At 43.2% G+C, this 25,077-nt stretch overlaps 1 protein-coding gene across 2 annotated transcripts in view; it reads left to right on the top strand.

Moving 5' to 3' along the window:
• LOC135512514 (arf-GAP with GTPase, ANK repeat and PH domain-containing protein 3-like) overlaps positions 1–25,077 on the top strand; it is a 271,006-nt gene that overhangs the window by 148,654 nt on the left and 97,275 nt on the right. For both annotated transcript variants that reach the window (XM_064934621.1, XM_064934611.1), the window contains exons 4-7: positions 10,854–10,939; positions 18,243–18,384; positions 18,924–19,058; positions 24,077–24,204. In XM_064934621.1, coding sequence (XP_064790693.1) covers positions 10,854–10,939; positions 18,243–18,384; positions 18,924–19,058; positions 24,077–24,204 — 491 coding nt within the window. The remainder of the gene's footprint in view (positions 1–10,853; positions 10,940–18,242; positions 18,385–18,923; positions 19,059–24,076; positions 24,205–25,077) is intronic.

The raw sequence follows: 25,077 nt of genomic DNA, 5'->3' as shown, positions 1-25,077 counted from the left end.
CCTGTAACTTCTTCTTTAAGAGGCTCCTCTGTCCTCCACTCGTTACCTGTATTAATGGCACCTGTTTGAACTTGTTATCAGTATAAAAGACACCTGTCCACAACCTCAAACAGTCACACTCCAAACTCCACTATGGCCAAGACCAAAGAGCTGTCAAAGGACACCAGAAACAAAATTGTAGACCTGCACCAGGCTGGGAAGACTGAATCTGCAATAGGTAAGCAGCTTGGTTTGAAGAAATCAACTGTGGGAGCAATTATTAGGAAATGGAAGACATACACGACCACTGATGATCTCCCTCTATTTGGGGCTCCACGCAAGATCTCACCCCGTGGGGTCAAAATGATCACAAGAACGGTGAGCAAAAATCCCAGAACCACACGGGGGAACCGAGTGAATGACCTGCAGTGAGCTGGGACCAAAGTAACAAAGCCTACCATCAGTAACACACTACGCCGCCAGGGACTCAAATCCTGCAGTGCCAGATGTGTCCCCCTGCTTAAGCCAGTACATGCCCAGGCCCGTCTGAAGTTTGCTAGAGAGCATTTGGATGATCCAGAAGAAGATTGGGAGAATGTCATATGGTCAGATGAAACCAACATATAACTTTTTGGTAAAAACTCAACTCGTTGTGTTTGGAGGACAAATAATGCTGAGTTGCATCCAAAGAACACCATACCTACTGTGAAGCATGGGGGTGGAAACATCATGCTTTGGGGCTGTTTTTCTGCAAAGGGACCAGGACGACTGATCCATGTAAAGGAAAGAATGAATGGGGCCATGTATCGTGAGATTTTGAGTGAAAACCTCCTTCCATCAGCAAGGGCATTGAAGATGAAATGTGGCTGGGTCTTTCAGCATGACAGTGATCACAAACACACCGCCCGGGCAACGAAGGAGTGGCTTCGTAAGAAGCATTTCAAGGTCCTGGAGTGGCCTCTCCAGATCTCAACCCCATAGAAAATCTTTGGAGGGAGTTGAAAGTACATGTTGCCCAGCAGCAACCCCAAAACATCACTGCTCTAGAGGAGATCTGCATGGAGGAATTGGCCAAAATACCAGCAACAGTGTGTGAAAACCGTGTGAAGACTTACAGAATACATTTGACCTCTGTCATTGCCAACAAAGGGTATATAACAAAGTATTGAGAGACACTTTTGTTATTGACCAAATACTTATTTTCCACCATAATTTGCAAATAAATTCATAAAAAATCCTACAATGTGATTTTCTGGATTCTGCATTTTGTCTGTCATAGTTGAAGTGTACCTATGGTGAAAATTACAGGCCTCTGTCATCTTTTTAAGTGGGAGAACTTGCACAATTGGTGGCTGACTAAATAATTTTTTGCCCCAATGTATGTAAATAAGGTATTTCTGCTTTTATTTTATACATTTGCTAAAGTTTCTGATAACCTGTTTTCACATTGTCATTATTGGGTATTGGTTGTAGATTGATAAGAAAAAAATCCCTTTTGGAATACGGTTGTAACGTAATAAAGTGTGAAAAAATGTAAGGGGTCTGAATACTTTCTGAATGCACTATAAAGACATATAAAGTTATTTTAACATGTTACCAGATTATTGGCTGTTCAAAACCTGTTGAAATACCACCTGGAATGCAGTGGAGGCTGGAAAGAGGAGTTATAGGAGGATGGGCTCATTGTAATGGCTCGAATGGAATCAATGGAACAGAGTCAAACATGTTGTTTCCATGTGTTAGATGTGTTTGGTACCATTCCATTGATTCCATTCCAGCCATCACAATGAGCCCATCCTCCTGTAGCGCTTCCCACCAGCCTCCTCTGCCGGAATGTTAAGTTAGCAGTCTGTATTTGGGTTTAAGTTATTCTAGCTGGAGATAGATACTGTCATAAAGTACAATGACAGGGCTGGGCTTGATAGTGACCGTAGGCTGTATACAAACTCAATTCATAATTAGCAGTTAGGTTGAGTGTGTTCCACATAGTATATAAAGAGAAACCTGCATTATCTTCGCTTATCATCATTAACAGCTGGTCTTTGAAGCCAGATTGTTTTCTGTTGTTGTTATTGTTTTGTATCAGTCGACGCAGTGTCAGATTTATCTCAAGCCGAAGGATGTGCTCTGAGATAATTGGATTTTTATCCATTTTATCCATTTATCCAGACAATGACAGCGAGAGCAAAGCATCTCTCATGCAAGAAAAGGGCTGCTGTGCTAGAATGCTAATTCCCAACACATCAAGGTAAAACTAAAAACCTGAGCTTAAAGCACCAAATCCTACTAAACCCTTCATTTCAGAGTGAAAGGGGATTGCAGTTGCTGCCATGAACATAAACAGTTTCTGCTTTGGGAGCTCTGAAGTGCTGATGCACTGAACGAGAGGGTATAGCTCAGTGAGAAGGTATATTTATTTCTACAGGGGTCTGTTGCAAAGCATTCCACTGTGACTTCACAGAATCACAACCGGACAATTCTCAATTTTGATTATCAGGTGGAATCCTTAATGAGTTCGGCCCTGCCGAGCTCAGAAGCGAAGGCTCTCCGAAACCCACAAAGATGCTGTCATAGCTGGGGTTAAATGACCATTTTTGAGGGGGTTTGGAGGGTTTGTAGTGTCTGGTTTTGTATAATTACAGCGAGGAGGGACAAGAGATATGAAGCGCATAATGAGTTCCTGGCATAATGATGCTGCTTCACCAAGGGAAAGAAACAATCCTTACTGCTTAATTAGGCCTAGAGAAATCAATGACAAAATGCTAGAAAGCTAAAAGCTGAGTGATGATTTTGGTTAATTAAGGAAACATGTTGTATCTTCTTATTGCATTTTATACAGATCACTGCATTGTTTCTGTGATACAGCATACCTCTTCATCTCCCATCATTAACAGGTGGCAAAGGTTCTCCTTTTAGTCTCATTCCTAGAATGTTGCTTAGCCCAGATAGAAACTATAGCTACTCTGTAGACTGAAAGAGGCTACCTCGCTTCTAAGGAGAGTAGTGTTGTGTGTTTGGTCCATACCATTCAGCTCTACTCTTAATTTTTTGTTCTACGATGTTGCTAGTTGCTGTGATATCTGTTAAAATATAGTATCAGGGATGAGGAGGGAGGGAGGTGTTGCCATGGCAACAGCGGAACAGGCTCTGTTGGCATTGTGGCTCTGTGTCAAGTTCTCTGAGCCGCCGCATTCCATTCTAAAGCTGAATATGTTTACTGCCTGTTAACCAAGCCAAAAATACAGCTCCCATCTCAAAACCTGTGTGTGTGTGTGTGTGTGTGTGTGTGTGTGTGTGTGTTGGTGCATGTAGTGTGTGTGTGTGTGTGTGTTGGTGCATGTAGTGAGTGTGTGTTGGTGCGTGTGTGTGTGTGTGTGTGTTAGACTCATCTCTATGTATAAGCTGGACAACAGGTTGATAGAAGGACTATAACCACTCTATTCATTAGCCACATCCAGCCAAAATCATTATACATTATTGCTTGCCTACCCTTATACAGATTGAGTGTCTCTCGTTATCGCTTTACAATTAGGTTAGCTTAATTCTTTTGGCACTGAGATTCAACAGACGTTCCACAGTACAGATGGATTCTCCTCTGACCTCAGGATATGTTTTTGTCTATGCTTGGCTGTGAACAGAGGATGATGGTGATGTTATGTAGTCTAAATGTAGACCTATACTTGAATGCACATCCATTTCATACCATGACAACAGAAGATGTTATTTGGCACAACACTCTCATTTTACCATTTTCAAGGGCTTCTTATCATTTCATGTGCAACCAACCTATTCCATTTACCTCCTTTAGAATTATTACAAATGTTCCTTTGAAGTCTGGCCCTTTGGTCCAGAGACCATCATTTTTTCACAAGATATGATACTGGGTATTACTATGGGTATCACTTTTCTGACATTTCCTCTAAATGTAGATTTCCTGACATATAGAGACTCAGATATTAATGCTCGGTCCAAGCAGCGCTCCAATCTCAGAGCTCAGTTACTTCAGTGCAGAGCCGGCCTTATGGGCAGGCCTCTGGGGGCCTGGCCCACGCTACCTTACCTCGTTTCCTGTCCAAATAAAATGTTTAAATATTGATAATTTATTTGACCGTGACGCGCACCGACAGAAAGATGCATCAATCTCTGATGAAGAATCAGAAGGAGTAAAACAGAGCCTCTCTGTCTCATGTCATACTCTTTTTGGCCAAACAGCATCAGATACATCTTATTTTTATTTATTGTTTCTTTTGTTCCACCTCATGCTATTTTACATTGTTATTGATTACCGCATTATTGGATTTAGAGCAGTGTTCCCCAACTGGTGGCCTGTGTGGAATTGTCATTGTTGGACATGACTATAAATCACCATGAAATCGGCTCCTTAATTTAAGAAATCTGTTCCCAAGTATTTCCACGTGTAATGGAGAGACAAGAGACACGACGTAAAAAATGTAAGCAAGGTTTGAAATGATTGTTGTGGTCAAACAATATATTGTTGGGCTTCTTTCGGTTAATTTGCAGTCTTCAAATGATTTTTTATTACATTCGGGCCCCCTGGCCATCCGCTAAAGAAAAAATCAGCCCGTGGCTGAATCTAGTTTATGATCCCTGGTTTAGAGATTGCAAGAAAGGCATTTCACTATACTTGTGCACATGACATTAAAACTTGAAACTTAATATAGTAAGATGCTTTCTCGGGTGACAGTTTCAGCCACTTGCAAATTGAAGGAAAGTTGTGAGTGCACTTTTTGGATACTGGAATTATTATGGATGAAGGTGCGAAGGTAACCTACTTTTTATTATTTACTTTTTTTTGGCTTTATTTTTTTTGCCCCTTTTTCTCCCCAATTTAGTGATATCCAATTGTCCTATTGCTGCAACTCCCGTACGGACTCGGGAGAGGTGAAGGTCGAGAGACTTGCACCCTCCGAAACATGACTCTGCCAAACAGCACTACTTGTATAACCCGGAAGCCAGCCGCAACAATGTGTCGGAGGAAACACCGTACAACTGGCAACTGAAGTCAGCGTGCATGCGCCCGGCCCACCACAAGCAGTTGCTAGAGCGCGATTGAACAAGGACACCCCAGCCGGCCACACCCTTCCCAAACCCGGACGACACTGGGCCATTTGTGTGGGTCTAGCCTGGGATCGAACCTGGGTCTGTAGTTATGCGCCTCAAACTGCAATGCAGTGCCTTAGACAGCTGCAACATTCGGGAGGCCCGGTAACCTACTTTTTGAAATTATTTGTGTTTACAATCGGATAAAAACATAATGACTGGTTGTGTTCATGCTTCGTTAAAAGGTAATACATCTTTCTAGTTAAATTAGATATCTTTAATATAAAACCCATTAAAGGAGGTCCCCTAAAAAAATGTGGCCTCCCTATGGAAATCAAAGATCCGTCCAACTGATTTGTTCTGGTGCGGGTATTGCTTCAGCAGAGGAAAGTCTCTCTCACTCTCTCTGACTATTACACAACCAAACTGATGTCTGGGAGAATCCCCCTTCACCAAGTGGGCTAAAGTGGACTTAATAGGGAGCAAGTGTGTCTCAAGTGGATCTGTATTGCATGTTTGCCCTAGCTAGAACACTGCCTACCTAGTCCTTGAAGACTGCTGGCAGAGCCAGTCACTGTGACCTCACTTGCTATTTCGCAGAGGTGGGATCTTGTCATTTGGAAAGTTCAAATTCAGTTCTAAAACAGTTATGAACTTCATTCTCTCCATCTTATTACATACGTCTGTAACAGATAACACGGCTTATTATGAAATAGCTGGTGTTGCCGCAATGATAGATATTTCATACCGGTTTTATGTCTGTACTTTGTCACTCAGCAGATTTATTTTTGATATACAGTGGCAAGAAAAAGTATGTGAACCCTTTGGAATTACCTGTACTTTTGTCTGTTGTTGTCATTAAGATCAGATCTAATTTTATGACCAATTTATTTAGAAATCCAGATCATTCCAAGGGTTCACATACTTTTTCTTGCCACTGTACACTACATGACCAAAAGTATGTTCAAATCTTATCAAATTTTATTTGTCACATACATATGGCTAGCAGATGTTAATGCGAGTGTAGCGTAATGCTTGTGCTTCTAGTTCCGACTATGCAGTAATATCTAACAAGTAATCTAACAATGTCCCAACAACTACCTTATACACACAAGTGTAAAGGAATTAATAAGAATATGTACATAAAGATAAATATGGATGAGCGATGGCCGAACGGAGGCAAGATGCAGTAGATGGTATAGAGTACAGTATAAAACTTTCCACCTTCTCCACTACTGTCCCGTCGATGTGGATAGGGAGGTGCACACTCTGCTGTTTCCTGAAGTCCACTATCATCTCCTTTGTTTTGTTGACATTGAGTGAGAGGTTATTTTCCTGACACCACACTCCGAGGGCCCTCACCTCCTCCCTGTAGGCCGTCTCATCGTTTTTGGTAATCAAGCCTACCACTGTAGTGTCATCTGCAAACTTGATGATTGAGTTGGAGGCGTGCATGGCCACGCAGTCATGGGTGAACAGAGAGTACAGGAGAGGGCTGAGAACGCACCTTTGTGGGGCCACAGTGTTGAAGATCGGTGTGGTGGACATGATGTTTCCTACCCTCACCACCTGGGGGCGGTCCATCAGGCAGTCCAGGACCCAGTTGCACAGGGCGGGGTCGAGGCCCAGGAGGTTGAGCTTAATGATGAGTTTGGAGGGTACTATGGTGTTAAATCCTGAGCTGTAGTCGATGAACAGCATTCTTACATAGGTATTCCTTTTGTCCATGTGGGTTAGGGCAGTGTCGTCTGCGTCGTCTGTGGACCTATTGGGGCAGTAAGCAAATTGGAGTGGGTCTAGGGTGTCAGGTAGGGTGGAGGTGATATGATCCTTGACTAGTCTCTCAAAGCACTTCATGATGACGGAGGTGAGTGCTACGGGGCGATAGTCAGGTACCTTAGCTTTCTTGGGAACTGGGCCTTCTTGAAGCATGTGGGAACAGCAGACTGGGATTGATTGAATGTGTCCGTAAACACACCAGTCAGCTGGTCTGTGCAAGCTCTGAGGACGCGGCTAGGGATGCCATCTGGATCGGCAGCCTTGCGAGCATTAACACGTTTAAATGCTTTACTCACGTTGTCTGCGGTGAAGGAGAGCCCGCAGGTTTTGGTAGAGGGCCATGTCGTTGGCACTGTATTGACCTCAAAGCGAGCAAAGAAGTTGTTTAGTTTGTCTGGGAGCAGGACTACCTGGTCCGCGACGGGGTTGGTTTTCTTTTTGTAGTCCGTGATTGACTGTAGACCCTGCCACATACCTCTCATGTCTGAGCCGTTGAATTGCGAATCTACTTTGTCTCTATACTGACGATTAGCTTGTTTGATTGCCTTGCGGAGGGAATAGCTACACTGTTTGTATTTGGTCATGTTTCCGGTCGCCTTGCCCTGATTAAAAGCAATGGTTCGCGGTTTCAGTTTTACACGAATGCTGCCATCAAGCCACGGTTTCTGGTTGGGGAAGGGTTTAAATGTTGCTGTGGGTACAACATCACTGATGCACTTGCTAATAAACTTGCTCACCGAATCAGCGTATTCATCAATGTTATTGTCCGGCTCTATGCGGAACATATCCCAATCTATGTGATCGAAGCAATCTTGAAGCGTGGAATCAGATTGGTCAAACCAGCGTTGAACAGACCTGAGCATGGGAGTTTCCTGTTTTAGTTTCTGTCTATAGACTGGGAGCAACAAAATGTAGTCGTGGTCAGATTTTCCGAAAGGAGGGCGGGGCAGGGCTTTGTATGCGTTGCGGAAGTTAGAATAACAATGGTCCAGGATTTTTTCCACACGGGTGGCGCATTCGATAAGCTGATCAAATTTAGAGTGTCTTGTTTTTAGATTAGCCTTGTTAAAATCCCCAGCTACAATGAACACAGCCTCAGGATATGTGGTTTCCAGTTTACATAGTCCAAAGAAGTTCATTCAGGGCCATCGATGTGTCTGCTTGGGAGAATTCTCTTGGTAGATAATTCGGTCGACATTTGATTGTAAGGAATTCTAGGTCAGGTGAGCAAAATTACTTTAGTTCCTGTATGTTGTTATGATCACACCACGTCTCGTTAATCATAAGACATACGCCCTTCTTCTTACCAGATAGATGTTTGTTTCTGTCGACGCAATGCGTAAAGAAACCAGGTGGCTGTAACGACTCTGATAGCGTGTCTCGGGTGAGCCACGTTTCCGTGAAACAAAGAACGTTACAATCTCTGATGTCTCTCTGGAAGGCAACCCTTGCTCTGATTTCGTCTACATAGTTGCCAAGAGACTGGACGTTCCTGAGTAGTAAAATCGGGAGCAGTGCGCGATGTGCCCGTCTACAGAGTCTGACCAGAAGACCCCTTCTTCTGCCCCTCCTGTGGCGCTGTTGTTTTGGGTCGCCGGCTGGGATCTGATCCATTGTCCTGGGTGGTAGACCAAACAGAGGATCCGCTTCGGGAAAGTCGTATTCCTGGTCGTAATGTTGGTAAGTTGACGGAGTTGGTCCCCCATTTGCTGCTATAATAGTCTCGACACTTTTGGGAAGGCTTTTCACTAGATGTTGGAACATTCTGCGGGGACTTGCTTCAATACAGCCACAAGAGAATTAGTGAGGTCAGGCATTGATTTTTGGCGAATAGGCCTGGCTCACAGTCGACATTCCAATTCATCCCAAAGGTATTTGATGGGGTTGAGGTGAGGGCTCTGTGCAAGCCAGTCAAGTTCTTCCACACCGATCTCGACAAACCATATCTGTATGGACTTCACTTTGTGCATGGGGGCATTGTCATTCTGAAACAGGAAAGGGCCTTCCCCAAACTGTTGTCACAAATTTGAAAGCACAGAATTGTTTACAATGCATTAATTAAGATTTCCCTTCACTGGAACTAAGGGGCCTAGCCCGAACCATGAAAAACAGCCCCAGACCATTATTCCTGCTCCACCAAACTCTACAGTTGGCACTAGGCATTTGGGCAGGTAGTGTTCTCCTGGCATCAGCCAAACCCAGATTAATTCGTTGGACTGCCAGATGGTGAAGCGTGATTCATCACTCCAGAGAACGCGTTTCCACTGCTCCAGAGTCCAATGGCGGTGAGCTTTATACCACACCAGCCGGCACTTATTATTGCGCATGGTGATCTTAGGCTTATGTGCGGCTGCTCGGCCATGGAAACCCATTTCATGAAGCTCCCGACGAACAGTTCTTGTGCTGACGTTGCTTCCAGAGGCAGTATGGAACTCGGTAGTGAGTGTTGCAACTGAGAACAGATGATTTGTTCGCACTTCAGCACCCGGTGGTGCCGTTCTGTGAGCTTGTGTGGCCTAACACTTCACGGCTGAGCCGTTGTTGCTCCTAGATGTTTCCACTTCACAATAACAGCACTTACAGTTGACCGGGGCAGCTCTAGCAAGGCAGAAGTTTGATGAACTGACTTGTTGGTGCTACGTTGAAAGTCATTAAGCTCTTCAGTAAGGCCATTCTACTGGCAATGTTTGTCTATGGAGATTGCATGGATGCGTGCTCAATTGCATGGCTGTGTACATCTGTCAGCAACAAGTGTGGCTGAAATAGACAAATCCACAAATTTGTATGGGTGTCCCAATACTTTTGTGTATATAGTGTTCTTTATTATGCCCACTCTTACACCTTTCATGGAGTTGTAAATTATTCAATACTGTTTGAGATAGCTTGAAGCAGATGTTCTGCATTCGAAAACCAATGTTTTATTTTCCTGGGACGCGTTTCTTGCCTAGCTCCCCAATTCTCATTTGAATATATTTAATCTCCACCAGATCTCCAACCATTCCAATGATATGCAAAATCCAATTTAGTATGAGGTATTCCCATCGGTTTGTAATTTATCTGTAGCCAACCTTGCCCGTGGCAAAGAATATGAACATGCATTCAAAAAGATGACGGTGGAAAATCCAGGCTCACTATAGAAGTTTCCATTCTACTGTATAGCTTCTCTAGTCTCCACTATCCTGTCATGAACTACAGCAACTTTAGATTAAGACTTCTCTCTTTTTTTCCCCTTTTATCTTCCATCCCCTCCTTCCCTCTTTATCGCAGGCTCCAGGCTACATCCATTCTCCATGCCTTAATACTTCCTTACAGAATCTGAATCTATGCCTGTTAATACTCAAGCATGCCATCTTATAGCTTGTGTAGTTTTGCAAGTGATGGAAACTGATCTCCAGGCTAGCTAGTGATGGTGAAGTGAATTTGGGGGGGGGGCAGGATAGTGTAGTGGAACAGGATCTCTCAGGGGTTGTGTGTGCATTGGGGTGCATGATAGTTTAGTGGATAGTGGAGCAGGATCTCTCAGCAGTTGTGTAAATGGCCATTTCCCTCCCTGGTAATTGGCACCATAGAGACCCCGTTTTCTCCTCAAGTTTCTGATTTCTCATTGAGACAGTGAGGTCAAATCGAACTGCAGCCGGATGGATGTCTCCAAACTTTCAAAACTTTATCAGAATGGAATGTCATCTATATGTGAATGTGATGTATGAAAATGGGAAAGTCTGACTCATGCCTTGGCCTACTGGTGTGTGTTTATGAAAAATATTCGTCTTAATGTTGAATTTTGGTGATTTAGCTGTAGCTGAACCAAACACGTTTTCATTGACAAGTAGTAGACAGAATAACATGTCAGTGCTTTACACCTTTTTAGGCCTGAGTTTTTGCCCTCTTCCAATCCCTTTGCCAAGCCCTTTGATAGGCAGGGTAAAGCGGTGAATTGGTTCACATTGGCTCTATTAATAATGATGATCTCTAAGTCTTTTCCTGATCAGGCACCACCCTATAAACTCACTGTGACATGTCTCTCCTCTTTTCAGGTGGTCGGTTCAAGAAGGAGATGGTGGTTGATGGACAGAGCTACCTGCTGCTGATCAGAGATGAGGGAGGCCCCCCGGAGCTGCAGGTACGTACGCTCTGCTTGCTTTATAATCCTACCTGTCTGCATCCCACAGCACAGCCAATTAACACCACTTAAAGTCTGAAAGATAATGATCATTTCTGACGTGTTGTGTAATGTTTATGTCCAATGGCCGATGAGCACTGAGTCGTTTTATCTCTCATTTCTCTTCTTATGACAAGGATTGAAAAGGATTTGCCAGTAGATTGTCGACATGAGTCATAATGATGACTGCTAGCTTGCTAGCTACGATTTTGAAAGTCCAATCAAAGCTACTGCAGATATAACGTGATTTGATGTCATTCTCTGGCCAATGACCTTGAGCCTTCTTGGATGGGCACTTCTAATGTAAATCGATGCAGCACCCAAGGGGTAAAAATTATTGAGCTCTACCCATAAGACTTGGAGGTGACGTAGTGTCCCCATGAGTCACAGAACACTGAGCCAATCACAGCACAACGCTCCATATTTTCTGCTGGCTTGCCCCACCACCACAGAAAGCAATGAGCGAGGCTGAAACACCTGCATTTTGGAGCCGCCTTTCTCAAGAAAGCAACAAAGAGACCATGTATGCGGCTTTATTAACTCAATTATTATTTCATTTTTTACATTGTTTGCAAACTGATATGTGACATGTATTAATCACCAAATAACAAGCAAAACAGGCAAACCCCCCCCCCCCAATTGGGCTCTGCCCCACCTGCCCTGAATGACGGATTGCCACTAGCAGTAATCAGCACTAAAAATAACATTAGGTAGATCTAAAGCACTTGAGAAGCAGAAATAAGAAAAACACGATGTAAGAAGCTATGTCCTGGGCCAGTTCCAATACCATATTTACAATGTGCAGGGAATATGGAGCGATCAAAATATGTATGTATAGGGGTAAGGTGACTGGCATCAGGATATACACTAAGTGTACAAAACATTAGGAACAGCTTCCTAATATTGAGTTGCATCCTTTTTCCCCCAAACAGCCTCAATTCGTCTGGGCACGGACTACAAGGTGTCAAGCGTTCCACAGGGATTCTGGCCCCTGTTGACTCCAATGCTTCCCACAGTTGTGTCAAGTTGGCTGGATGCCATTTGGGTGGTGGACCATTCTTGATACACCATTCTTGATACATCTTGAGTGTGAAGAAAAACCCAGCAATGATGCAGTTCTTGACACACTCAAACTGGTGTGCCTGCACCTACCACCATACCCTGTTCAAAGGCACTTAAGTCTTTTGTCTTGCCCTCTCACACTCTGAATGGCACACAATCTGTGTCTCAAGGCTTAAAAATCATTATTTAACCTGTCTCCTCCCCTTCATCTACAGTGATTGAAGAGGATTTAGCAATTGACATCAATAAGAGATCATAGCATTCACCTGGTCAGTCTATGTCATGGATTGTTTTGTACACTCATTGTATGATAAACAGAGTAGCAGCAGTGTAAATAGTGAGTGTGTGTGTACATCAAAGCAGTATTTATTATAATCCTCAACGTCTCATATTTCATTTTTGTGTAATATTTTTTCCTTCATTTCATTTTTTTTCTCCAAACCAGTTACAAACATAAACGGCAACTTTCAGACACACACAAACAAAGTACCTGCATTATAATTTGCCATAAATTGTACTAATCCGTCTTTTCTTTCAAAATACATAGATTCCTCTACAATTTCTTTCACTCAGACAACCCTGAATTCTCAATAGTTGCTCAGTTAGCAGGAAGAATGGGGGCAACTTCTTGTCGCGCGAGATGCTGAAGTCTGTCAGTCAAAACCCATACAGCGCACTGAAGGACAGAGCTCTGACGTCATGTGTAGTATGTTACTGTACAGCCACTGCGATCCAATTTAGGTGTTTATCAGTGCCCAAATCCGCCATTTTCAACCCGTAGACGGATACGAGTGTAAAGGGCTACTTCTATATAGCTGAGCATCACAAAGAGAACTTCATTGTATTTTTTGAATCTACACCACGTCATTAACAAACTTGTTTGAATTAGATCAGGTAGGTGTGTTGTAACTGTTGACAAATAATGACATTAACATACTGTATATTGCTATGAATGTGAAAGTAGGGTGGCTCCCCTAGCGGGGGAACCCAGGCCACCAGCACCAATTTCAAACACTCTAACCACTGTCCTAATAAGGGATATATCTAGGGCATGTGCTTATTAGTCCAGTATAGTTAGGCCCTGTCCAGAAGAAACCCTAATCCATCTACTATAGGCATCTAGAGGGGTGCAACTTTCACTGGGGACTCACGTTCTGAAAATGCATTTTTGTCTCCCCCAGTTTTATAATTGGAATGTGATGCAAAACAAGGCAGGGTGTGCTTTAGGACCATGCGGACGCCTCCGAGTGGTCAGGTAGGCTCTTTGGAGTGTTTATATGACTGGATAAATAAAAAATATATAAAAAATAGTTATGTCCCCCCCCACTTCGAAAACCAATGTTGCGCCCCTGGGCACTTATGTAGATGAAACAACTTCGATCAGTAAGCAATAGGGTGAATGCACTTTGAAGTTCATCTCAGCTCTGTTAAAAATACACTCATGGAAAAAGTATTCATGAGTATCATTAAAACGGGTTTACAAGCCCCACCGACATTAGACAACTGTACAAAAAGCACTTAAATTGCTGAAATAAGTCAATCAAATCGATCATGAGAATAGTCGGATTAACCGATACCTGACACAGATATGGTTCTATTCCAATCCCAACTGAGGACATGTTGAATAATAATTACTGTATAAATGAAAATGCACAATTTAACCATCTACTCTGAACAAAAATCTAAATGCAACATGCAACAATTTCAGCGATTTTACTGAGTTACAGTTCATAGAAGGAAATCAGTCAATTGAAATAAGTAAATTATGCCCTATTCTATGGATTTCACATGACTGGGCAGGGGTGCATCCATGGGTGGGCCAATCAGAATGAGTTTTCCCCCACAAAAGGGCTTTATTACAGACAGATATACTCCTCAGCACCCTCTGCCCCCCGGACATCCCTGCAGGTGAAGAAGCTGGATGTGGAAGTCCTGAGCTGGCGTGGCTACACGTGGTCTGGGGTTGTGAGTTGTTGTAGGCGGCATATGGTAGATACATGAACATTATATTCTCTGGCAACAGCTTTGTTGGACATTCCTGCAGTCAGCATGCCAACTGCCCGCACCCTAAAAACTTGAGACATCTGTGGCATTGTGTTATGTGACACAACTGCACATTTTAGAGTGGCCTTTTATTGTCCCCAGCACAAGGTGCACCTGTGTATTAATCATGCTGTTTAATCAGCATCTTGATATGCCACACCTGTCAGGTGGATGGATTCTCTTGGCAAAGGGGAAATGCTCACTAACAAGGATGTAAACAAATTTGGGCACACATTTTGAGAGAAATAAGATTTTTTGTGAATATGGAAAATTTCTGGCATTTTTTTATTTCAGCTCAAGAAACATGGGACCAACACTTTACATGTTGCGTTTATATTTTTGTTCAGTATAGGTCAAAGTGTGTCAAATATGTAAGTTGAGAACACTGTTAAAAGCAGTGTGTGTGAGTATCCCTAACCTTGCCAACTGACAGAGTTATGAATGGATCAGTGGTTCACCAATCAGGGACTTGATTGGCTTGGCAACAGTAACAAGGCGGGATGTCTAATGTTCTGTTTTTTTTTGTTTTTTTTGTTGTTGTAACGTTTCTTTGGGACTATCAGGCGACATCCTGACAATGCACAGAAATGTTCCTGCAACGTTCCCATAAAATGTGCCTTGAACATTAATAGCTTATATTCTGAGAACATGGCATCCATGTTCTGTGTATGTTTGGTGGGATGTTGATGGAATATTCTCCTAACACTCAGAAAACTGGACACATAAATGTTCTTTCAACATTCCCATGAAACGTGTCTAGAACATTAATATCTTAAATTCTGAGAAAATGGTTACTAGTTCCTGATCAATTCTATTTGACATTAAGTCTCTTTGAAACATTCCTTGCACATCACGGGAACATTCCTATGAAAATGTTAGTTAATGACTTAATGAGACTCTTAAGGGAACATTTGTTGTTTGCTGGGTACCTGTCTGGAGTGCCAGGTGGGCGGGGGTTGCTCTATTGGGATTATTCTATTGGCTCCATTGCAACAGGTAAGCTCAATCAAGCACAGATACAGTATTTTACTAAAATAGTATTTGAACCCAGGTCTGATTCATTCCCCTGGGGCTCAGGAGCGATAGATGTGAACGCTGCTGAATGCCTGAATGGAGGAAGGAGGTGGAGGCGAGGTAGAAAAGGGCTTGTTACACTGTTAGCGCTCGGGCACGGTTCTGTTTCCTCCTTAACCACTTTCTCAGAAGCTATTGTGATTATGAGGACCTTATTCTGCCGCCTGAGGGAAACCTCTTTCTCTCCTTTCTCCCTGGTGCTGCACTAAGAGATACAGTATATAGATTAGGTTTGTGTAATGGTGGAGGGGAAAGCAGGTTCCATCTTCCGATAACCTGTGATACAGGTTTGTAATAGCTATATTTCAGATTACATTGATATTCCCCCTTGTAACTGGCAACACAGGCGTTAACACAATAACAGATGCTCTGCATTAAATGGCTTTTGCTACACTGCCCTCTTCTGCACACATATGGAACTGAAGCCACCACCGTAAAAATAAGAAAAGGGAATTATTCATTAAGTTGTCGTTAAATTGCTGTGGTTATTCATACAAAAACCTAATCAGGAGATTCATAATGTTTCAGCTAGTTATGGTTCACCATAAGAAATTGATTGCAACTCATTTTTATGTGAACATCTCAATAGGGCTGGATTTATTGAGCGCTCTGAAGCAGGTTTTCATCATTTACATTTACATTTAAGTCATTTAGCAGACGCTCTTATCCAGAGCGACTTACAAATTGGTGAATTCACCTTCTGACATCCAGTGGAACAGCCACTTTACAATAGTGCATCTAAATCATTAAGGGGGGGGGGGGGGGGGGTTAGAAGGATTACTTATCCTATCCTAGGTGGATCTCTCATGGATCTCTCTGTACTTTCCTCCGATCATCTTTCCCTCAACCTGACTAGTCTCCCAGTTCCTGCCGCTGAAAAACATCCCCACAGCATGATGCTGCCACCACCCTGCTTCACCATAGGGACCAAGGCCATTCTCCCCTGAGTGCTCAGTTTGGCCAGGCGGCCAGCTCTAGGAAGAGTCTTGATGGTTCCAAACTTCTTCCATTTCATAACGATGGAGGCCACTGTGTTCTTGGGGAGGGCCACTGTGTTCTTGGGGAGGCCACTGTGTTCTTTTTTGGTACACTTCCCCCAGATCTGTGCCTTGACACAGTCCTGTCTTGGCGTTCTACAGACAATTCCTTCCACCTCATGGCTTGTTTTTTTTGCTCTGACATGCACTGTCAACTGGGACCATATATAGACAGGCGTGTGCCTTTCCAAATCCTGTCCAATCAATTGAATTTACCACAGGTGGACTCCAATCAAGTTGTAGAAACATCTCAGTGACGATCAATGGAAACAGGATGCACCTGAGCTCAATTTCGAGTCTCATAGCAAAGGGTCTGAATACTTATGTAAATAAAAATGCACTATATATATATATATATATTCTCTTTCTGTCTCTCTCTCTCTCTCTGTATGCATGTATATATGTATCTACAGTTGAATTCGGAAGTTTACATATACTTAAGTTGGAGTCATTAAAACTAGTTTTTCAATCACTCCAGAAATGTCTTGTTAACAAACTATAGTCGGTTAGGACATCTACTTTGTGCATGACACAAGTCATTTTTCCAACAATTGTTTACAGACAGATTATTTCACTGTATCACAATTCCAGTGGGTCAGAAGTTTACGTAAACTAAGTTGAATGTGCCTTTAAACAGCTTGGAAAATTCAGGAAAATTATGTCATGGCTTTAGAAGCTTCTGATAAGTGACATAATTTGAGTCAATTTGAGGTGTATTGGATGTATTTCAAGGCCTACCTTCAAACTCAGTACCTCTTTGCTTGACATCATGGGAAAATCAAAAGAAATCAGCCAAGAACTCCTTTTTTTTACCTCCACATGTCTGGTTCATCCTTGGGAGTAATTTACAAATGCCTGAAGGTACCACGTTCATCTGTACAACCAATAGTATGCAAGTATAAACACCATGGGACCACGCAGCCGTCATACCGCTCAGGAAGGAGACCCGTCTCCTAGAGCTGAATGTACTTTGGTGCGAAAAGTGCAAATCAATTCCAGAACAACAGCAAAGGACCTTGTGAAGATGCTGGAGGAAACAGGTACACAAGTATCTATATCTACAGTAAAACAAGTCCTATATTTACATAACCTGAAAGGTCGCTCAGCAAGGAAGAAGCCACTGCTTCAAAACCGCCATAAAAAAGCCAGACTATGGTTTGCAACTGCACATGGGGACAAAGATCGTACTTTTTGAGAAATGTCCTCTGGTCTGATGAAACAAAAATAGAACTGTTTGGCCATAATGACCATTGTTATGTTTGGAGGAAAAAGGGGGAAGCTTGCAAGCCGAAGAACACCATCATGATGTTGTGGGGGTGCTTTGCTGCAGGAGGAACTGGTGCACTTCACAAAATATATGGCATCATGAGGGAGCAAATTTATGTGGATATATTGAAGCAACATCTCAAGACATCAGTCAGGAAGTTAAAGCTTGATTGCAAATGGGTCTTCCAATTGGACAATGACCCCAAGCATACTTCCAAAGATGTGGTAAAATGGCTTAAGGATAACAAAGTCAAGGTATTGGCCATCACAAAGCCCTGACCTCAATCCTATAGAACATTTGTGGGCAGAACTGAAAAAGCGTGTGCGAGCAAGGATGCACACAAACGTGACTCAGTTACACCAACTCTGTCAGGAGGAATGGGCCAAAATTCACCCAATTTATTGTGGGAAGCTTGTGGAAGGCTACCCAAAACATTTGACCCAAGTTAAACAATTTGAAGGCAATGCTACCAAATACTATTTGAGTGTATGTTAACTTCTGACCCACTGGGAATGTGATGAAAGAAATAAAAGCTGAAATAAATCCTTCGCTCTACTATTATTATGACATTTCACATTCTTAAAATAACGTGGTGATCCTAACTGACATAAGACAGGGACTTTTTTACTAGGGTTAAATGTCAGGAATTGTGAAAAACTGAGTTTAAATGTATTTGGCTAAGGTGTATGTAAACTTCCGACTTCAACTGTATGTTGGTGCTTTTTTATGTGTTGAATCATCCCAAGCCTATTCTTGTGTTTGGTCTCTGTGTCCCCTCCAGTTTGCAGCATGGGTAGACGCTGTGGTGTTTGTCTTCAGTCTGGAGGATGAGATCAGTTTCCAGACAGTCTACAACTATTTCCTGCGTCTGTCCAGCTACAGGAACACAGCAGAGGTCCCCATGGTCCTGGTTGGGACGCAAGGTATTTAATTTGAACCTTGATTCAACCAGGCTATTCCCTTAAGCTATGGATATTGTTTGGGTTGTTTGTTTCATCCCATACTGAAGGAGAGGGGAGATTCAGCAATACTTCATGGAAATGAAATACAAAATATTCTTTATTGCTAAAAGTTTATCCAACGTGTTTCGGCTTTTGGTCTTAATCTGGCTTTTTACAGAAGTTAAACAGAATGAGGCTTTTATACATTTTAAGGGAGTATACAAATATTGACATGGGACAAAAGTGGTAGTTTGTGGCTTAGCGGTAGCCAGTTGTTACTATACAACTTACATAAATCACCTGACCTAAAGTAGGGCTGGGAGTTTTCTGACCCTGACTACATGCCCTGACCAGGAACAACTCTGGGCCTTAGTTTTAGCATAGACTTGAGACTTTAGTGTTCATTTTCATATACAGAATCCCCCAAATGACATGTTCTCAAATGAAAAAGGACATGTAAAGCCTACTGTATATTATTCAAAGTGACTACAGTCTTGTTGGTGCTTTTTGTCTTTCCCCAGATGCCATCAGTGCTGCCAACCCCAGAGTGATCGATGACTCGCGGGCGAGGAAGCTGTCCAACGATCTGAAGCGCTCCACCTACTACGAGACCTGCTCCACCTATGGCCTCAATGTGGAACGAGTCTTCCAGGATGGTGAGGGCTGAGTTCCTGGGCACTGGGGACGTACTGTAGCTTGGCCAGCATGTCACTGCGTACTTCATTTCTGGTCCTGGACTGGCATTAACGCAACCATTTCAATGAATCAACTAATATCCAATCCCTTGATTAACTTAGTAGCTGAATGGGGTGTGTCAGTGCTGGGACAAAAATGTGGATCCCTGCGATCAGGAGTACATAATGCTGGTCTTCAGTGTACCGTTGTAGAGGCCAACGTCCACACATCGTGTTTCTATTGCTATCCAGTATCCAATCTTCCCTAGCAGATGATTTAGCCATTCATACTCTCTAATGAATGGCAATGTAATGTCAATGGAAAAGACATGGGAAGGAGATTGGTAAGGGATATATAATGGTGACTCTGTCAACACAGTGCCAATAGCCAAGATGAACCTTAGTCAACAAATGATACAACTCTCAGAGAAGATTCTACACATTCTGCAAATCGCTAAAATGGTGCCCCCAACCAATTGTGTTTTTCTGTTTGTTTTTTTGCGTTTGTTTGTAACTTATTTATTTACTTATTTTGTACATAATGTTGCCACTATCGTCTCTTATGAGCGAAAATCATAATTGGACATCAGGACTGCGATTACTCACCATGGACTGGTAGAATCCTTTTTTTCCTTTAGTTAGTCTGACGAGCCAAACGCGAACGATACACTGCTTTCTCGGGAACAGGCCCAGATCACTGTGAGTTGTGTGAAGAGGAGGCGGAAAAAAGGGTCGAGAAGGCGGGCGGGCTGCCTTCTGAGAATTCATATGTGATCGAATAAACCCCTACTTCCTTCCATTCTGCTAACAAACGTGCAGATTTTGGAGAATAAAATAGATGACCTACTCGGAAGGTTAAACTACCAACTAGACATTCAAAACTGTAATATCTTATGCTTCATGGAGTCGTGGCTGAATGACGACACTATGAACATACAGCTGGCTGGTTATACGCTGCACCGGCAGGATAGAACAGCGGCGTCTGGTAAGACAAGGTCCAGCTGACTATGTATTTTTGTAAATAACAGTTGGTGCACGATATTTAAGGAAGTCTCGAGCTATTGCTTGCCTGAGGTAGAGTATCTCATGATAAGCTGTAGACCACACTATCTACCTATCTAATGTAGCTGTTTAAATACCACCACAGTCAGAGGCTGCCACTAAGACAGCATTGAATGAGCTGTATTCCGCCATAAGCAAACAAGAAAACGCTCATCTGGGACTTTAATGCAGGGAAACTTAAATCCGTTTAACCAAAGTTCTATCAGCATGTTAAATGTGCAACCAGAGGGAAAAAAACTCTGGACCACCATTAGTCCACACACAGAGACACATACAAAGCTCTCCCTCGCTCTCCATTTGGCAAATCTGACCATAATTATATCTTCCTGATTCCTGCTTACAAGCTAAATTTAAAGCAGGAAGCACCAGTGACTACATCAATAAAAAAGTGGTCAGATCAAGCAGATGCTAAGCAACAGGAATGTTTTGCTAACACAGACTGGAATATGTTCCGGGATTCCTCTGATGGCATTGAGGAGTACACCACATCAGTCATTGGCTTCATCAATAAGTGCATCGATGACATCGTCCCCACAGTAACCATATGTACATACCCCAACCAGAAGCCATGGATTACAGGCAACATCCGCACTGAGCTAAAGGCTAGAGCTGCCGCTTTCAAGGAGCGGGGCTTATAAGCTTATAAGAAATCCCGCTATGCCCTCCAACGAACCATCAAACAGGCAAAGCGTCAATACAGGACTAAGATCGAATCGTACTACACCGGCTCTGACGCTCGTTGGATGTGGCAGGGCTTGCAAATCATTACAGACTACAAAGGGAAGCACAGCTGCCCAGTGAGCTGCCCAGTGACATGAGCTTGCTAGACGAGATAAACTATTTCCTTGCTTGCTTCGAGGCAAATAACACTGAAACATGCATGAGAGCACTAGCTATTCCGGAAGACTGTGTGATCACGCTCTCCGCAGCCGATGTGAGTAAGACCTACAAAACAGATCAACATTCACAAGGCCGCAGGTCCAGACGGATTACCAGGACGTGTACTGCGAGCATGCGCTGACCAACTGGCAAGTGTCTTCACTGACATTTTCAACCTCTCCCTGTCCGAGTCTGTAATACCAACATGTTTTAAGCATACCACCATAGTGCTTGTGCCCGAGAACACTAAGGTAACCTGCCTAAATGATTATCGACTCATAGCACTCACCTCTGTAGCCATGAAGTGCTTTGAAAGGCTGGTCATGGCTCACATCAACACCATTATCCCAGAAATCATAGACCGACTCAAATTTGAATACCACCCCAATAGATCCACAGATGATACAATCTCTATTGCACTCCACACTGCCCTTTCCCTCCTGGACAAAAGGAACAGCTATGTGAGAATGCTATTCATTGACTACAGCTCAGCGTTCAACACCATAGGACCCTGGGACTTAACACCTCCCTCTGCAACTGGATCCTGGACTTCCTGACGGGCTGCCCACAAATGGTAAGGGTAGGTAGCAACACATCTGCCATGCTGATCCTCAACACAGGGGCTCCTCAGGGGTATGTCCTCAGCCCCCTCGTGTACTGCCTGTTCACGCATGACTGCACAGCCAGGCACAACTCCAACACCATCATTATGTTTGCCAATATTACAACTGATCATCGACAATGACTTGATGGAGGTCAGAGACCTGGCAGTGTGGTGCCAGGACAACAACCTCTCCCTCAACGTGATCAAGATGATTATGGACTACAGGAAAAGGACTACAGGAAAAGGAGGTCCGAGCACGCCCCTATTCTATTCCACAGGGCTGCAGTGGGGCAGGTTGAGTACTTCAAGTTCCTTGGTGTCCACATCACCAACAAACTAACATGGTCCAAGCACACCAAGACAGTCGTGAAGAGGACACAACAAAACCTATTCCCCCTCAGGAGACTGAAAAGATTTGTCATGGGTCCTCAGATCCTCTAAAGGTTCTACAGCTGCACCATCGAGAGCATCCTGACTGGTTGCATCATTGCCTGGTATGGCAACTGCTCAGCCTCCGACCGCAGGGCACTACAGAGGGTAGTGCGAATGGCCCAGTTCATCACTGGGGCCAAGCTTCCTGCCATCCAGGACCTCTATACCAGGCGGTGTCAGAGGAAGGCCCTAAAAATGGTCAAAGACTCCTGCCACCCTAGTCATAGACTTCTCTGGTTAGGGGCTCGTAAATAAGCATTTCACTGTAAGTTATACCTACAACTGTTGTATTGGGTGCATGTGACTAATCAAATTTGATTTGATTTGATTCTCGGTTCAGGGAGAAAGCATCTCTGAATTTACCAAGGTCATGCCAATCTTAATCTGAACACAACAACACTGTCCTGGTTACCACAGTACATTTAGCAAAACAAATATGATGGGTCCACACTCAAAAAGATGTTGCATAAAACTTACTTCAGTTTTCAATATTTTACATTTGTTTTACTACATCAGGATAGCATACACAGACATTCTGACTTAACAGCCTTCTTCAGTGTGTAGGTACAGCACATCTTTTTAACAATAACTCTCATTTACTCTCCAAACACTCTCTTTACCAAACATATGAATACAGTGAGTGTACAAAACATTATGTCTACCTGTTCTTTCCAGGACATAGACTGACCAGGTGAATCCAGGTGAAAGCTATGGTCCCTTATTGATGTCACTTCAAATCTACTTCAATCCGTGTAGATGAAGGGGAGGAGACAGGTTAAAGTAGGATTTTTAAGTCTTGAGACATAGATTGTGTATATGTGTTTTTCAGAGGGTGAACGGGTAAAACAACATGTTGAAGTACCTTTTGAACGGGGTATGGTACCAGGTGCCAGGGACACCGGTTTGTGTCAAGAACTGCAACGCTGCTGGGTTTTTCATGCTCAACAGTTTCCCGTGTGTATCAAGAATGGTCCACTGCCCAAAGGACATCCAGTCAACTTGATCCAACTGTGAGAAGCATTGGAGTCAACATGTCCCAGCATCCCTGTTGAACACTTGACACCTTGTAGAGTCCATGCCCAAATGAATTGAGACTGTTCTGATGGCAAAAGGGAGTGCAACTCAATATTAGGAAGGTGTTCCTCATGTTTTGTACACTGTGTACATAATGCAGTGTTCACTTTTCCCTTTCGTTGTTTGTTAACACAAGGAGCCTGGTTGGTTCTGCACTGTTTTAATTGCTTCATTTTAAGTAATTAAAAGACGTGTAAGTGTTTTGAGCGGCTTCTCCATTCCCCATTCTACTTTAGCCGTCAAGAGCGATACACTCCCCAGCTGTCAGACATCCAGTATGTAAACTCATCTCTCCACTTCGGCCCTCATTCACCTCTCACAGAATCACAAATCACCTTCCTGCTGGAGTCTATAGAGAATGCTATGCTGTCTGCATGGCCAATCATGTCCCTCTATACTACACATGACAGGCTAATTTGGTTTACATCACACCACAGATCTCCCTGGGTTGCAGACAGTCTCATTGGGTTAACATCACACCACAGATCTCCCTGGGTTGCAGACAGTCTCATTGGGTTAACATCACACCACAGATCTCCCTGGGTTGCAGACAGTCTCATTGGGTTAACATCACACCACAGATCTTCCTGGGTTGAAGACAGGCTCATTTGGTTAACATCACACAAATCTCCCTGAGCTGTAGACAGGCTAATTTATCCAAACATACTGCAGCAGTATATTCCTTGGAAATGGAGATGCTTTGTATCTCTGGAGAACTGTATAAGTTAAGGTTCATCTCCACATACGTACCTGATTAAAGATAATTGTTCTGAAGTGGTTGTTAATATCAGTAGACTTGTTGATATTAGAGTTGACATTGGGGAGTTATCCTGAGTTATACCTATCCTGAAAGTCATTGTACTTTATAACAGAGTCGTCAATTGACCACTTGTTGTTGTTGATTCCTAACTCTCTGTTGTTTGTCTGTGTCTCATTCTCTCCCACCCAGTTGCCCAGAAGGTGGTGGCTCTGAGGAAAAAGCAGCAGCTGTCTATTGGTCCGTGCAAGTCCCTGCCCAACTCTCCCAGCCACTCATCAGTCCCCAATGCATCCATCCCCTCTGTGCATATTAACCAGGTGAGGGCACACATCCTGAATATTTCTAACTAAACCCAGGAGTATTCCTGGTCACGTGACCTGACTCAGGGACCTAGTTTTAGTTGTAGGTTATTACTAGGTCCCGGAGTTGTTCCTGGTCAGGTTATGTGGTCAGAAAAAAACAAATGAGCTTATTCTGTGAAAATTGGTACTAGCAGAAAGACATAGGGCTGGGCACTACTGAATATTTAGATAGGCTGTACACTACTGAAGATATGCTGTGCACGACTGAAGATATATATAGGCTGGACACTACTTAAGATATAGATAGGCTGGACACTACTGAAGATAGACAGGCTGGGCACTACTGAAGATATAGACAGGCTGGACACTACTGAAGATATAGACAGGCTGGACACTACTGAAGATATGCTGTACTGAAGATATAGATTGGCACGACTGAAGATATAGATAAGCTGTGCACTACTGAAGACATATATAGGCTGGGCACTACTGAAGATAGACAGGCTGGCACTACTGACAGGCTGGACACTACTGAAGATATAGATAGGCTGGACACTACTGGCTGGACACTACTGAAGATATAGACAGGCTGGACACTACTGAAGATAGACAGGCTGGGCACTACTGAAGATAGACAGGCTGGACACTACTGAAGATATAGACAGGCTGGACACTACTGAAGATATAGACAGGCTGGACACTACTGAAGATACACTACTGAAGATAGGCTGGACAGGCTGGACACTACTTAAGATATAGATAGGCACTACTGAAGATAGACAGGCTGGACACTACTGAAGATATAGACAGGCTGGGCACTACTGAAGATAGACAGGCTGGGCACTACTGAAGATATAGACAGGCTGGACACTACTGAAGATATAGACA

The sequence above is a fragment of the Oncorhynchus masou genome, chromosome 3, assembly GCF_036934945.1.
Source record: "Oncorhynchus masou masou isolate Uvic2021 chromosome 3, UVic_Omas_1.1, whole genome shotgun sequence".
NCBI classification, from domain to species: Eukaryota; Metazoa; Chordata; class Actinopteri; order Salmoniformes; family Salmonidae; genus Oncorhynchus; species Oncorhynchus masou.
Note: the sequence above shows the minus strand (reverse complement) of the source record. Positions and strands in the feature narration are given on the sequence as shown.